This window comes from Trichoderma citrinoviride, assembly GCF_003025115.1.
Source record: "Trichoderma citrinoviride strain TUCIM 6016 unplaced genomic scaffold BBK36scaffold_2, whole genome shotgun sequence".
In the NCBI taxonomy this organism is placed as follows: domain Eukaryota; kingdom Fungi; phylum Ascomycota; class Sordariomycetes; order Hypocreales; family Hypocreaceae; genus Trichoderma; species Trichoderma citrinoviride.
The window spans coordinates 1506720-1521879 of NW_020194710.1; the positions used below are offsets into that span (position 1 = coordinate 1506720).

General features: G+C 53.8%; 4 protein-coding genes across 4 annotated transcripts; 1 reads left to right on the forward strand and 3 right to left on the reverse strand.

Moving 5' to 3' along the window:
* Positions 1-745: 745 nt before the first annotated feature.
* On the reverse strand, positions 746-6090 carry BBK36DRAFT_1109573 (kinesin-domain-containing protein; the record flags this gene model as incomplete). The annotated part of the gene is made up of 2 exons (XM_024889493.1): positions 746-5928; positions 6027-6090. The coding sequence occupies 2 exons, from the start codon at positions 6088-6090 to the stop codon at positions 746-748; spliced, it is 5247 nt and encodes a 1748-aa protein (XP_024753025.1).
* Positions 6091-7157: 1067 nt separating this feature from the next.
* On the reverse strand, positions 7158-7602 carry BBK36DRAFT_1111409 (hypothetical protein; the record flags this gene model as incomplete). Its single annotated transcript, XM_024889702.1, has 2 exons — positions 7158-7443; positions 7514-7602. 2 exons carry the CDS (start codon positions 7600-7602, stop codon positions 7158-7160), a joined length of 375 nt encoding a protein of 124 aa, XP_024753026.1.
* A 341-nt stretch (positions 7603-7943) lies between these two features.
* BBK36DRAFT_47168 (hypothetical protein) lies at positions 7944-8420 on the forward strand (the record flags this gene model as incomplete). Its single annotated transcript, XM_024898118.1, has 2 exons — positions 7944-8081; positions 8202-8420. 2 exons carry the CDS (start codon positions 7944-7946, stop codon positions 8418-8420), a joined length of 357 nt encoding a protein of 118 aa, XP_024753027.1.
* A 153-nt stretch (positions 8421-8573) lies between these two features.
* BBK36DRAFT_46664 (leukotriene A-4 hydrol) lies at positions 8574-10647 on the reverse strand (the record flags this gene model as incomplete). Its single annotated transcript, XM_024898109.1, has 5 exons — positions 8574-8951; positions 9030-9424; positions 9476-9582; positions 9647-9782; positions 9846-10647. 5 exons carry the CDS (start codon positions 10645-10647, stop codon positions 8574-8576), a joined length of 1818 nt encoding a protein of 605 aa, XP_024753028.1.
* Positions 10648-15160: the final 4513 nt, after the last annotated feature.

Below are 15160 nucleotides of genomic sequence, written 5' to 3' on the forward strand. Positions count from 1 at the left end.
GGAACAGATCGTCCAGTGACGGACGAAGATGTATACTCTTGCCTTGTGAAGAAGCAGACAAGTCAGATTACCTACCAAGTGGCCACTGGTCACTTTCTACCTGGACATCAGGAGCACAAAAGGTCATGAAAGATATACATAGAATAAGCACAGCAGCAGTCATCATATGTTGCGAACCAAGCCCCTTTTCATCTTTCTACTTATAGCATTCATCATAATCTGTCGTACTACCTACTCACTTCCTTTACTACTAACCTACTCGCTAGCTAGCTAGCTATCCAAACCCCCTCCTCCTCCTCCACCAGAGAGTGAACCCTCTTCCTTTCTATTCTATAATGCGCCTTCTTCTCTCATTCTCCTCATCCCACCAGCCAATCTGCAAAATCCTCCCTCACTTCATCTTCTTGCTCTCCTGCTTTGCTTGCATTCCAGCTTTGGAAATTGAAAAAAAGGGGGGGTATAATCTAACTTCGTTGTCGTAAAGACCACATGAAAAGGGGGAAAAGGGCAAAGAGATATATGTATGTATGTATATATGTAGGTATGTGTGTGTGTGTGTTTGTGTAAAAAGTAAGGGGGGGCATAAGAAGGAAAAAGGAACTTCAAAAAGGGTGATAAGGGAGCGCGCAAACAAAGAAAAAACAACAATCCGTTTCAAAATTATTTCATAATTCTTCCTCAAGCTCATTTCTCATTTCGTCTTTTCTGTCTTGATGTTTCCTTTTTCATCGTTTTCATCCCTTCTTCAACAGTCGCTGTTCCGGCCGGGGCTCATGATGCCGCTGACAGGCGTGTTCTCGCCGTTGGAAGCAAACGTCTGGTCAATCCTAAAGATCCAGTCCGTCTTGTCGCGCTCGCTGCGAGCGGCAAACAGCCACGTGTTGTCCGTCCCGTAAATCGCAAACACGGCCGCTTGCATGCGCTCGCTGAGTCTTTGCAGTCCCGGTCCGGCAGACGAGGAGCCTCCGCCACTGGCGGCGGTCCAGATCGTCGAAATCACCCGTCCCGAACCCGTGCGTCGGTGGCCGGGCGTGAATTCTGGCGAGTTGGAGCTTCGCGGCGGTGAGTCGTAGTCGTCCGGTCCGTGTAGCAAGCCGAGGACCCCGGGCTGGCTGTCTACGCGGGAGTTGCGCAGGCTGACCAGGCCGATTTCGTCGCCGTCTGAGGCGGAGTAGATGTGAAGATAGGGCCTTCTCAGCTCCACAAACCTCTTGACCCATCGCGTAGATTCGTTGTTTGGCACCAACAGATATCCGCCCTTTTGCACCTTGGGGTTCTTGGGCACGCGCACAATAGTTGTGATAAGGCTGGGAGGAGCAGGCTCCGTCGTGACTCCATTCTCAGGGGGCAGCGTGTTTTCCGGGCTCAAGAGCTTCACAAACGGGTCTGGGTATTTCTTCCAGAGCTTCAGGCAATGTTCCAAGAGGTCGGTTTGCCGCGTGTTATATTCGGACCGCGGAGCAATGGGCTGTGGCTTGTCTTCCTGCGGCGCTTCTTGCTCCCCGTCTTCCTGTGGCGCTGCTTCCTCCTGGTCAGCCTTAGGGGCTTCCTCTCCGGTCACAGGCTCCTCGTCCGCTGCCTCGTCTTCATGGATAGACGGGGCCTGGGATGTCACGGGCGTATCGTTGAGCAAGTCATCGTCATTGGGAATGATGGGCTCCATATCTGGCGATAACCCGGGCGCAGGCTCAGCCTCTTGCGGCTCCTTCCGAGGAGCCGTAACGTCAATGCCATATTGAGCAAGCATGCTGCTTATGGCCCCAAGTTCAGCGTTGCGCCGCCTCTTCTTCTTGGAGTGGAGGAAATCGCTGACGAGAGACACGCCGCGGGGTGTCCAGCTGTGGAGGTTCTCCTCGCCCTTGACATAGTCGTGCTGACTGCTCATCCGCCACAAATCGCCCACTCTCTTGATCGGGGCAGGCTTCATGGTCAGGGTGAAGATTCCAGTAGAAGAGCGCACAAACCGCATATTCTGCCACAGTGACGAGAACACAGAGCTTTGTCTGACAAAGGTGCGCGGCATTATCTGCAGATTCACTTTTTGCGAGAACCTCATGGGCTCCGCGAGCTTCTCAGAGGAAATATCCCAGGTGACGGTCATTTGGACGCGGAACTTTTCGGGCGTGACGCGGTCGAGGAGAAGCGAGTTATGCAAGCTGGAATCCCATTGGGCTTGGACCACAATGTTGCGCGTGCCGTTGGGGTTCTCTCGGAAGACGGGGTTTCCCGCAAGCTTGAGAGAGATGTCGCGATCTGTGACCATGTCGGGGGATTTGCCAGCCGAGTCAATGGTCTGAATCCTACCAACGCGGACGGCGGTGACGTCTCCCCAGGGCAGAATGTCTCCCGAGCTGTGCGAAATATCAATGCTTATGCGCCGCTGCAAACCTTGATGCAGCTGGAATGTTCCACTGTCAAGCTCGCTGCTCTGCGTCACCTCGACAGGCGTGTACTCTCCGTGTTCGTTGAGCTCCATGATCTGAATTCGAGAAAGCAGGTCGTGCTTTTCCTGGGTATAGAACTGCGACTCGTTGATGCGAGCCCCCTTTGCACCGTCAGCCGTGGGACAGGCATCCCTCATGTCGTCCCAGCTAAGGAGCTTGTCGAGGTGCATTGTCGAGACTTTGGCAAAGATGGCCGCTCTCAGCGTAACCTCTGGCGTCGCAAACAAGGGTACGCTCATGCTATGAACGCTCTCGAAGCGGATCGGCCCTTCGTCAAAGTCTCGAATCATCTGCGTCGTCGTGATGCCGTCTTCCTCCGAGATGCCCGGGATGAACAGCTGGGCGTGGACGTCTGTGCCCTCTCGCTCGGCAAAGCCCACCATCTCGTGCATAACGACGTTAAATTTGAGCGTATTGGTCGGTGCTCGGGCTTGAGATGGTTCGATCGACAGCTTGATCATGCCTACCTCGTGAGAGGTGTAGGGGGAAAGGACGTCAAGCGCAAAGTCCTGCACTCGGCTTTCAAACACGGCCCTCAGGGGAATGTCGACCTCGCCAACGAGGGTGTATGAGGGCATGTTGAGTTCAACAAACGGGTTGTCCAGGCTCAGGTGCTGGGCGTATTCTGGCTGATCGAGGTACTGGTGCATCTGGCGCATCACGCGCACTCGCTCATACAGCTTCTCCAGACTCCACAGGCGAACGACGCTGTTCTTGTAGTCAATGACGCGGACACCGATGCAAGGCTTATAGGCCTCCTCCAGCGCCACATCGTCTCCTTCGCTCGTCAAGCCGTTGAGGACCATATCGTACGAGGAACACAGCACGTGTCCCTGATCCACAGTGGTGAATTGGAAGACGACGCTCTCGTCAAGCTCGTTGCTCATGATCTGCGCTTCCTTCAGGATGTGTGCATTCTGGAGCACGGTTTCCGCCATTTTGACAAAGTGGCGGCTTCGCCATGCCTTGACCGTCTTCTTTGCAATGTCAATCTCCCCGTCAGACAGTCTAGGGCTGGCCTTGGGGCGCTTCAGGGGGTCCATCTTCTCGATTTTCTCCTCAAACTGCTTGCGCTGAAGGCTAAGCTGCTTCTCCATGTCCTCCTTGAGTTCCCTGAGGGCCGTCTCCATGCGGGCCTTTTCTCGTCTGATTTCATCAACCTCCATGTCAGAAGCCTCAGCGCCTCTGAGCTGGCCGAGAAATTCCATCTTCTGCCTCTCAAACTGAGACTGGAATTCCTCTCGTACTTCCCTGAATCGATCATCTTGATCTCCCTGCCTGGGCGTCGAGGGCATCGTCAGGGCCGTGTCGAGAGAAAAGTTGTCAATGGTTCCTGTGGACATGTACTTCTCCCGAATCGGGTACGACGTGGCTGACTCGGAGTCGTCTCCATCGTCGCGCACATTCACACGCTCCGCTCTAGCCCTCTGCACCTCCTCAAATAATGCATTGAGCTCTTCATCTGTCAGGCTGGCGAAGTTATGGTCAGTCCCGAGAATGGCGCCGGCAGCTTCTCTTCGTGCGAGTGACCAGTCAGAGTCCTTGCCGTTGCGCCCGAAGAAGGCCGGTGAATCAGGCCGAGAAATCTCTCCGCTGTCTGAGATTGAAACTTTGCTAAAAGACCTTTCGTGTCCGGGAGTCCGGGGAGTCTGTGGCACCGGGCCGAGGGCTTGCAGCTGGCTTGCGGTGATGGACTGCCGTAGCAGGCTTTGCCTTTGGCCCTCGCCCTCGGCTCGTTCCGCCCTAGCCTCCATAGGATGATTGAATCGGAAGATGTGAAAGTCTCCGAGGATGACTCGGTACCCAGAATGCAGCTGTTTGGGCTCGGTGATTCGCTTGCCGTTGACCATGACCGATGCGCCTTCACGAGGTATGACAGTCACGACTCCGTCGACGTTCTCAAAGGTACAGTGGTCATGCAATATCCTGGTGCCGTTGAGGCGGATGTTGGCTTGGTGTTCTGCGTTTGTGTCCACATTGCCTACGGTGGTTGTGCCGGGCTTGAGGTTATAGACCAGACACTCTGCTAAAAGGGGGTCGTCTGAGAGGTTGACAAGATGGGGCATCTTCTTTGGTGTGTGCAGACCGATAAATCCTTTTTCGATGCTGATGCCGAGTTCTTCCAGCGCCGCCTCGCGCTCCTTGTGGATCTCCTCCGTCTTGGCCAGCTTCTCCTCCCAGGTCTGGTTCAGGTCTGTAAGGAGCTTCTCGCTTTGGCTCAGCTGCTCCGCAATCTCTGCCTTTGAAACCTTCTTGACTGTGCCATCGGCCGCTGTGATGCTCACAATCTGTTTCTCCAGTGGGGTACTCTCGTCGTAGACTTCATCTGGCGGGAGGCCGGCACCTCCACCGGCACCTCCACCACCTCCACCACCACCACCACCACCACCAAGCTTGCTTCTCAAGAGGTCGAGCTCTTCCTTGAGTTCTCTGATCATACGAGCATTCGCATCCTCGTTGACAACGGCATGGTTCTTGATTCGCTTCGCGGAATCGGCATACCGGAGCGTACTTATCGTCTCGTCGTAATTGATGTCGGCAGGACTGATGGCCGCAATCATGGCCGTCATACTGTTTCCTCCCAAAGAGTCCTTCAGCAACCAGGTAAGTACACTGTCACGATATGGCACCTGAGAGGCACCCTTCTTCTTCTTGCCCGTGGACAAGTCAGCCAGCGCCGCAATGACACGACCGAGCGTGGAAAGCGATCTGTTGATTTCCGCACCCTCCTTTAATCGCGCGCCCGTTGCGCCAGTCGAGTTGGCTCTCTCAGAACCGGCCAAATCGACCAGACTAATCTTGGCAACCTTTTCCATCTCCATTTTCGTCGCGGCATCGTATTTCTTCTGCGTCAACATGAGCGTGAAGACGGCATGACTTCGACTGGACGTCTCGTTCATGTTGGTTGCGGCAACAGTTCTGGCCTTGTTTCCTTCGTCCATGAGGTTCTCAATCTCTTGGAAGCTGGTGACAACGAGCTTGGCGAGGTCTTCGACGTAGGGACCGGTGGACGGGTGCTCTCGAACTTTCAAGTTGCCCTTGGTCGAAGGGTTGAGCAGATCGCGGACTCGCTCGTTGTAAATTTCCAGGTAGGATACCTCGACGGTGCATTTGTTGGATGCGTCTCCCTGGATCTTATCTATCCTCCGGAACATTTCCTGACAAATCATGGGAATGATACCAATTTCCTTGCCATAACCCATCATGGAGTACGACTTTCCGGAACCCGTCTGGCCGTAGGCGAAAATGCAGTTATTGTACCCTTCAAAGGCGTTGTCCAAGAGCGGCGCGCCCAAGTCCTCGAAGAGGTTATGCTGGCCCGCATAGTTGGGAGCGTCCTTGTTGAAGGACCAGTATGACCGATCGAAGGCGAACGCCTTTGGGGCGGTATCCTTGGTCCCCTTGACCGAGTGACCGTCCGGCGGGGTGATGACGGTCTGGTTCCCTTCCATTGCGACGATGCATTTTGATCCGCGGTCAATTTCTGTAGTCAAGCGTGTTAACCTCTGTGTCGTCATGCGCAAGCCTGCCGTTGACCGCCTGGGATGACGCCGCCTGGCGGCCACGAGCCGATGAACCCACCTCTGCCATTGAACGGCCGCACTCTCACCACCACCTTGATGTTTCCTCCCCCAGCTGGCGCCATGGCTGCTTGAATGTATGCGGGGACCTATGCTGGTCCCCTCGGAGGCCGCGCGGATTTGCGGGCAATGCGCCCGGATCGGTGAAGGTGAATCGTTGCAGACGGGTGCGATGAGGGAGAGCTAGCGGAACGACGCCCCCATGCGTTTGCAGGCGAAAGTCACCGAGGACACAAGTACCAAAGGAAAGCAGAAACACCGGAATACACAAGAACTGCAGTCCCGTCAAGGCTTCGTGGCCATGCCTCGAGCTGCGGGATAGCCTCTTTCAGTCGCAGCGAAGAGCTCCGAAATCCCCGAGGTCGAGCGTTTTCGCAAGCGGCCGTCGCAAGGACTGTCGTATCCCAAGGTCGCGCCGGACTTGGATGGCGCAAAAGGCCGCTTCGAAGGTGGGCAGCGCTCAGCGTCGGCGTTGGTCGAGGCGGACGAGAGACACCAACTACGTAGAGGCGAAGTTGGACGTGGGAAGATGCACGACTGACAATCGTCAAGCAAGCACGAGCAGGAGTCGGCGGTCGCCAGGAGAAACGCGGTCGCGCTGGATCTTGGACCTCCTTGCCGGCTGGACTGGAGCGACCCTCTGTGACCCTCTTTGTGTGTGTCGAACCGGTCGGTCTGATTGGGGGCGGAGAAGCGCAGTGCATGCGCAGGGGAGGTTCACGTGTGTTGATGCGGTCAACTTTGGCAGCTGGAGCTGGTGAGCCGGGGATGCAGGCGGTGGCCGCGGATTAGCCGTCGCGGGTTGGAGGGGATTGAGCCTCTATCGCCGGCCAGGATGGGGGATGGGGGGCAGTTTAGGGGGGGCAGCGATGCAAGTTTAGGGGATCGAGCGCATGGATGGATTGCTAACGTGTTTAGGGGCTGGGGGGTTCGTGATGCATGTAAATACGGGCTTTGGATGGATGGAAACTTATGGATACGGCACTTGGTGCTTCAGTGATGATGATGTGCTTCTGCGTCGCCCTGCCTCGTGGCTTGACCTTCCTCTATGAGCGTTCATCGCTGATCTTGTCCTCTTATTGCTGAGTACATGTATATAATCATCAGTGCTTCTGGTACTCACTCCCAGGCTTCAGTTCACACAATCGAGGCCCATCTGATCCTGCAAGCTCTTCTCATACCGCCCAAGATCCAGCGGCCCCGTCAGCCACACCAGCAGTGCTTGGACATGCACAGGCGACGACCCTTTACCCTCCCGGATATACCCTACAACATTGACCCATTGCCCGACGTGCGTCAGCCCGGGCTGGATCGTCTCCAGAACCAGCTCGATGTTGACCCGGACAGTCTCGTTGGTGCCTGGAGGGTACATGTGCCCTAGCATGAGGCATGCTGTCCCGGTATCGTATGAGATGACGCTGTTGTTATAAGCTTAAGCAGTTGAACAGATGCCCATGAGGGAGACAAGTCATGAATGCTCTGACGTACCATCCGAGGAATCTCACCTTGTCACCGACGGGGACATGTTGTAGCTGGGAGAGCAGACAGAGCTTGGACGGAACAGGCCCCCACGACATGCCAGGCTCTGTAAGCTCAGCAAACTTTCATTGGAAGAGTCGTGGGATTCTGACTGGTTCTGCAAACATGCAACTTCGTAGGCTCTCAAGTTCCAGTGGCAGCACAAACTGTGTGCTCTTACAAGCAGCCCCGCGCTAGCCATCACCAATCGTACTGTATGAGTGGGCGATGCGCGCGCACTGTATGACATCTGGTCAGATATTCCGTGCTCATTGCTGACATCGGCGCTTTTCCTGCGCTCGAACCGCATCCCATATCGATTTCTCATCTTCACGTTACAATTGTTACGCTGCGCAAGCAGACATTCGAACAGAGAAACGCTTATATTCTCACATCGACAATGTCAGCCCCGAACCCCCTCCCCAAATACATCTACAAGATCTTGCCCTCCCCTCCGCAAGATCCTCTCCCCGAAGCGTTCCCCCTCTCCCAACTCGATGCAAACGACGGCTTCGTTCACCTAAGCACAGCTACGCAGGTAATACTTGAAATACCAACACAAATGACTCTTCTCTCCCATTCAATGTTCTCCTTGGACTGCTGCATGTCTGGGATGTGTACCCCATGTCTGATCTCGTGAGGCAAAACCTACTACTAGGTCCCGAACACGGCCGACTTGTTCTTCACGGATGCCACGCAGCTGTGGCTCGTCAAGCTCGAACTGGCAAAGCTGGCCGATCCGCTCAAGTGGGAATCTGGGTTCCCGCACCTGTACGGCAACTTTGGCACTGCGGACGTCCAGGGCCTCGAGAAATTCGAGCGAAAAGAGGGGCAGAAGTGGTCGGAAAGCATGAAGACTTCAACGTTCCTCGAGTAATAGCTGGATCACCTAGACATGACATCTCACTAGCACATGATACAACGCAACATTAGGCATGACAGATGGATAACATTCCACATGCTTCTTCTTTCTTCTTTTACTTCTTTTTACAATTTCTTTCTCATTGGCCGTAAATAGGGGGGAACCAATCTAGACACCGAGATCCTTTTCCACCATACCCCTGCAGATGGGGTGGTAAAAGTCCTTGTTCTTGGCAAACGTCTCCAGGGCGAGGTTCCGGTCAACCTTGTTCAGGGAGCGGAACAAGGGTCGCACAAACTTCATCCGGCCGACCTTTCCGAGCAGATCGGCCGTGGTCTGGTAGCTGGTGGCGTCGTTGGCCTTGAGGGCGAGCTGGAGGTAGGCAAACTTGAGCTCGACGTTTTGCGTGTTGAGCAGGTCGTAGACGCTGCCGAGGAGCTGGGCACGTTCGGTGCTCAGGGGTTCAAACTGCTGCAGCTTCTCGAGGAAGACAATCTTTTGGTTGGAAGAGAAGGATTCGACATCCTTGGGGCTGGGCTCATAGGACTATTGTTTGCGCCGTTAGAATCCGACAAGCACAGAATAAAAGACAGAGAAAAAAATCTCTTTGAAGATCAAACTTACAGCATCCTTCCACTTCTCAGCCAGCTCGTAGCACTGGCTGGCAAGCGTGGTGTCAAACTCGGGCTTAGGAGGCAAGCCAGGGGTGTAGAATCTGCCCTCCCAGTCGATGGTGGCAACCTTCTGCTTGACCTCTTCGTCACCCAGGTTGTTGAAGAAGTCTACAAACGTATCCCTGAACTCGAAGGAGTCGAGAGACTTGCCAGCCCACTTGGTGAAGTAGTGGGGGATGAACTTGTTAAAGTTGTCCCGGCCGACGAGGCGGTCCAGGTAGTAGAGGAAGTGGAAGCCCTTCTCGTAGGCAACCGTGCTGTACACGTCCTCGGGGTCCACGTTGTCGTGGCTGATGATGAGCTTGGTGTACTCGTGGTCCTTGCCAAAGTGTGCAACGGCGTCCTCTGGCGTTGCTGTTAGATCCCGTCTACATCAGTAGAAACCTGGTTACTCACCAAGGGCTTTCCAGCCAATGATGGATGAAAAGTCAAACTGGGGCTCGCCGTGAACAGCAGCCTCGATTCGTCGCTCCAGGTACACCGTCCAGCCCTCATTTAGCCAGCTGCAAAAACATTTCGGTCAGATTCATTTTGCAGTCTTTCAAAGACACTGTCAGCGATACTTACAAGTGCTCCCAGCTGGCATTGGACACCAGGTTGCCGCTCCAGCTATGGGCAAGCTCGTGAGCAATGACATCCACATTCTGCCTGTCGCCGCTGATGATTGTGGGGGTAGCAAAAGTGTAGATGGGGTTCTCCATGCCTAAGAACACATGTCAAAAGAAAGGCACTACTCAAGTATGATGCACACGTGGGAGAGTCTCACCTCCGTATGGGAAGCTGGGGGGCAGAACGAGCACGTTGTACTCTCCCCACCTGTACGGGAAGACGATGCTCTCGGCGATTTCCAGGAACTTCTCCATGTCTCGCTCCAGCTCCCACTGGCAGCCCTTGAGCTCATTGGGGCCAGTCACGACCTTGCTGCGGGAGCCGATGGGGGCCGCAACGATGTCGCCAGAGGCAACGGCGAACAGGTACGAAGGGATGGGCACCTTTTGCTCAAACTCGTACACCTTCTCGACGCCGGGCGTGGCCGTGTGGTCGCCCACCGCGACGCCGCTGGCCACGACGGGCAGCGTCGACGTGAACTTGAAGCTGATGGTAGACTTGACGTCGGGCGTGTCCTGGCAGGGGAAGATGGAGCGGGCGTTGATGGCCTGGCACTGGGAGAACATGTACGGGTGCTCCTTGTTGGAGGTTTGCGCGGGCGTCAGCCACTGCAGCGCGGTGCACTTGCTGGTCGTCTCGAGCTCGATGGCCACGCTGACGACGTCGCCCTTGGCCGCGCCATTGGGCACCTGGATGTGCAGCGGCGCTCCAAAGGGGTCCGAGTGCGGCTTGAGCTCCCACTGGGCGGCGGCACCGTCAACGGTGACGGCCTCAACCTTGACGAAGCGCGAGTCGAGGATGATCTCGGTGCTCTGCTTGTCGGTCTGGCTCTCCAGCTGCAGCACAACAGACCCCTTGAGGCGCTTGTTGTCGAAGTCAATGTTGAAGCTGGCGCTGGTGTGCTTGGTGCGCCAGGCGCCGTAGTTGGACAGGGTGGTGGGATCGCGAGTGGCGGCCATGGTGTTGACGTGGGTGGTTGCGAAGCCCCGCCTGGAGGAGTATCTGTAGCTGCGCTGGCTGTGATGGCTGTGCCTGTAATAGCGATGATCGCTCGAGCTGGAGCTGGAGCTGGAGCTGTAGCTGTAGCTAATAGGACTGGATCTGAGGCCGGAAGGGTAGCTCGAGCTGTAGCCGATGCAGTGGCTGGCGGTGGTGCGACTCGTGCAGCTGCGCAAAAGACGGGCTCTCAGCTGGAGGGAAAACCACGACATGTGGCTTCACAACTGGAGACTGAATTTTTTTTTCTTCTCTCTTCTCTCTTATCACACCCAGCAGTACCTTAGGACCGACTTAAGCCGCGTTCAGAGGTCATTGAAGCGACACTCATCCGCAGGCTTGCAAAAGATCCTCTGCAATTGTGCGGTTCCGATTCGAGGAGCATCACGTGCCGAGCCACTTGCGGCCATCTTGGGGGTTTCCACTGTGGGCTCTTTCGGCTCATCATTCCGTTCAACATGATCACCTCATCCTTATAGCAGACAGACCATTTGGTCATCTTCAACTCATTTTCAATATTTTCTTTCTATTTCTCAATCATCACATTCTTTTTGATTCTCAGAGCCTCGGATCAATCGAGATGCAATTGACATGCCAGGCTAGACCAGCCGTGAAACAATCGGCTGCCAAGCCGCTCCCCGCCAGCGCGTTTCCGCTGAGCACCTGAAACAGCGGCTAAGGCGTAAGACGAAGCAAACGAAAACATCCCCGACTTGTTGTTTCACGCACCACAACCCTGCTAGGATCTGTCCAGCTGAACCGGGCTCTTCGGGGGCTGTAAAAGTCCACAGTGAACCACTCTAGCTTTGTCCATCGTTTCGATTCAAATGCGATGAAAAAAGATGATGAGATGGAGACCGGATCAGTTTGTGCGGAGCCAGAGAAACGCCCTACGGGAACGTTCTTGCAAGTGCCAGATCGGACTCATCGCGCGGAGAGATCCCTGCCTTTTTGTCTGCTATTAAGCGAGACTTCTACTGCGGCTTGTTAATGACTTGGGTTAAGTGTTATTCTATTCTCACGACGTGTATGGTTGGGTACTGGCTTGAGCAGACTACATGGGAAGCTGGGACTCGTGCTGGGCATGTGTTGAAAGTCACGATGATAACGCACATGAGACCTAAAGTCCTTCTCAGAGTGGCGAATGGTATGGATTTGTAAGAGGCGGGTACAATTCTTGACTTCCATGCAAAGTGCCTCTTGGCAGCTACTGAGTAGTATCAAGATCCTCCCAGTATGGAACCCTCGGAGCCCAGACAGGCAGAATCTTCGTCCGTATAGACACCCCATGGCGAGTCAGATTCGATGTCTAAGAGTTTGAGTGTAATCCACCTTCACCTTCTACAGAGGGTAATCATTCTGTCATTGAAGAACATATTTCCAAAATTCTTTCGTCACTTTAGACCTACTACTATGGAGCGTGTGTTGGGACTGATACCTTGACTGGCAAAGTATCAGCCGAAGTGTATCGACCACTACAATTTAAACCCCATCCCAAAAGACATCCCGCCATTCTCAAGCATTAGTTCGCCGAGGCTCATACCTCGTACAGTATTTGCCTTTTTGAATGTTGTTACAAGCTTTGGACGTCCAGCGTGCTGATAGCCGAGCCGGGTTGCACTACCTGTCACACAACTCGAGTGCAACTCCTCGACCAATGTTCCCATTCGCAATAGGAATATAGGTACAGTAAGTACGATAAATATACCACCCAGATTTATCTTGATCGCTTACCAAACTTTTGTTGGGCAAAATCATAACACGGAAAACCAACTACGTGGGTATGACTGTTGTGTGACCCTTTTTCTCCTTAGGGCAAGAAAACTGTCTCCCATTCCCGTTCATCTTCACTGTTATCCATCACGCCATGTATGAAAAGTTGCGCGTAGCGTGTTTGAACGCTTCGGCGACTTACTCGGCCTAGGTAAGGTACTCGACCAGAACTCGGAGTGGAAAACTCAACCCACAGGATTTGGTGGCGCTTCATCCACTCCTCCTGCTCTCCCGATGATCGGGACACCCGGATACTCTTAAGCCCTCGATACTAGGGCTGCCGGTAGATTTTCTTGGGTCTCATTGGTTTTGATGCGAAGTTCAATCAGAGGTTTGACGGTAACGCCGAAGAGCCTGATGACATACCTTGAGGGTTCAGGGCCTATGTATTTGACCATATGACGAGCTCGACTGTACGAATACCCGGCTGTCCAGCACAAGGAATAGACAGAAAAGCTTACCATTCCTTCAGTTCCTCGGATGTACAGTAAGCTACTTGGCTGGCAGAGCGAGTCAGGCCAGAGGTGGGAGAAGGCCACGCCACAGGCGAGCAAGAGCAGCACTGGCTAATGGAGAGTACCTATAGCCACTGTCAACAGAGTACCTCACATGTAAGCGATTCCGTGGTGCTCGTACTTGTATCTCCCGCTCTGTCCCCTTCTCCTCTTTTCCAGCGATAGAGGAATTGACCAACCGGCTTCGCTTGAAGGGCACCAGTGATGGGGCCATGGAAAAGGTTGACGAAACAGTGTCAATACGGGTCTCCTCCTCTTCTCCAATTCCTCTTCTAGTTCTATGATCCAACGGATCATTGGTGGCCACTCGGTGGACATGGTGCAGAGGATGGTACACGGAGGTGCAAACAGAAAGAGAGGGTTGCTTTAGCCTGGTGCGAATGTCCCTCAGAACCATCATTGTCGACTCCTGGCCATGGTTACAGACTTTAGGTGTATATCATGTGTCTTTAGGGTTGAGAGAGGCGACGGATTGTGACAACTTGGCACATAATAATTCGGACTGTTGCATATACAGACACCCTCACATGTTGACATTCATGATGGAAGACCGGACAATACACCACGTGCCATACTGCCTGTCAGGAAAATACCCTGCCATCCCACAGAAACACGTCTCTTTTGTTCCGTAATCAAGATGCCGTTTCCAGGCCGATACAACCACCCTCTCTCACTCACCGTCTCCCACACGCACCAATTTCGGAATCTCGAAACAAACAAGCACCCGGTGGATACAACACGGCAGATAGACATCCTTGAACCGTTTTCTGAAGGTCAAGGCGCTGGTAGAGCTCGGAATCATGTAGGCGACACGCAACGGACGCACCGCGTTTTGACCCAAGTTTCTGAAACGCCGTGGTATCAGCCATCTCAAACTCGCAAGTTTCTCTGGCGACCTGAGAGAGAGACGCCGCTGAAGTTAGTGCGGAGGGTGGGAAATAAAAAATCAAACGAAACAAAGGATTTGAGGCTCATCAGCCCCAAGATGCTCCTTGATGATACCTGGATAGACATGGACCAGTGTGTCTACTTTCAGCAGAAGACGGCATTGCCGCTGTAACAGGTGTAGGCCGACGAGCCGTGTTCCTACAGATGAAAGTCCACCTGATTGATGAGAAGCCGTTTTGGCTTCACCAGTGAAGCCAAGGCTACTTTCACTCCTGTGGCTTGAAGGAGGTTGAGTTTAGCGGCGTGTAAAACAAAGAAAAGCCAGAAACCTCCACCAACAATCGGCGATGAAGTGGGGCCGTCCATCGAGTCCGTTTGGTGGATCTGCGAATCACCAATTCGAAGCTATCAAAACCCGACGTCTTTGCTAGGCTCAACCCACTGATGAGGACGCCAATCATTCTCTTCCTGCTCCTTGGCAGAGAGGGAAACAAATTGTTGAATTGGCTGTTTAGCAGCTGCTAGTAATGGCATTTCTGTGTCTGGATTCTGTTTCCCCGCAAACAGTTGTACAAGTCCAAGTATCTGAACAGGAGCAGTCGGTCCAGGGGGGTGAAACAAAACTGGAACTCTCAACTGTATCCAATCGGTATACACCAGACCGGCGCACAGATGGGACGCAACCACACCTGCGAGGGCCATGGCCTTGGGCAAGCTGAGATCGTCTAGAACATTGCTGCACTGTTCGAATAAGTTGTTATTATAGGTAGGGTAGTTGAGAGGAAGCACTAGGATCTCAGAAGTTTAACCTTCCTATAAGGAGCATCACGAGATAAGGTTTTGCGTGATGCATAAACGCCGTAATCATTCGGTTAGCTGTCGGTGATTTCCGAGAGGGCCCTTTTACTACGGAAGAGCAGCCATCCGGGCTGAATTACGTACATATAGGGCAGACCGGAGAGTGACGATAATGCGGTGGGCACTTTTTACTCACCTTTCTCTCTCCCCTCCAGTGGGGGAATTGGCCCAGTAATGCTCGACCCCTTGCTGTATCGATTTCTGCGCATTGACAACGATAAAGCGGAGAAGATGGGCCTTGGCTTTGACGCATGGTTACAGGGCACATGAGTCTGTGCAGTGCCGGAGGTGTGATTGAGATCTGAAGATAGTAATAGAAAAGAAGAAAATGAAGCTCCAACAATGTCCGATGCGTCAAGATTTACCATGGTGAGCTGTGGGTGTGCAGCGATGTGCGTGCACGACAAGATGTCGTATCAGATCTACCTCCGGACCGACGCAA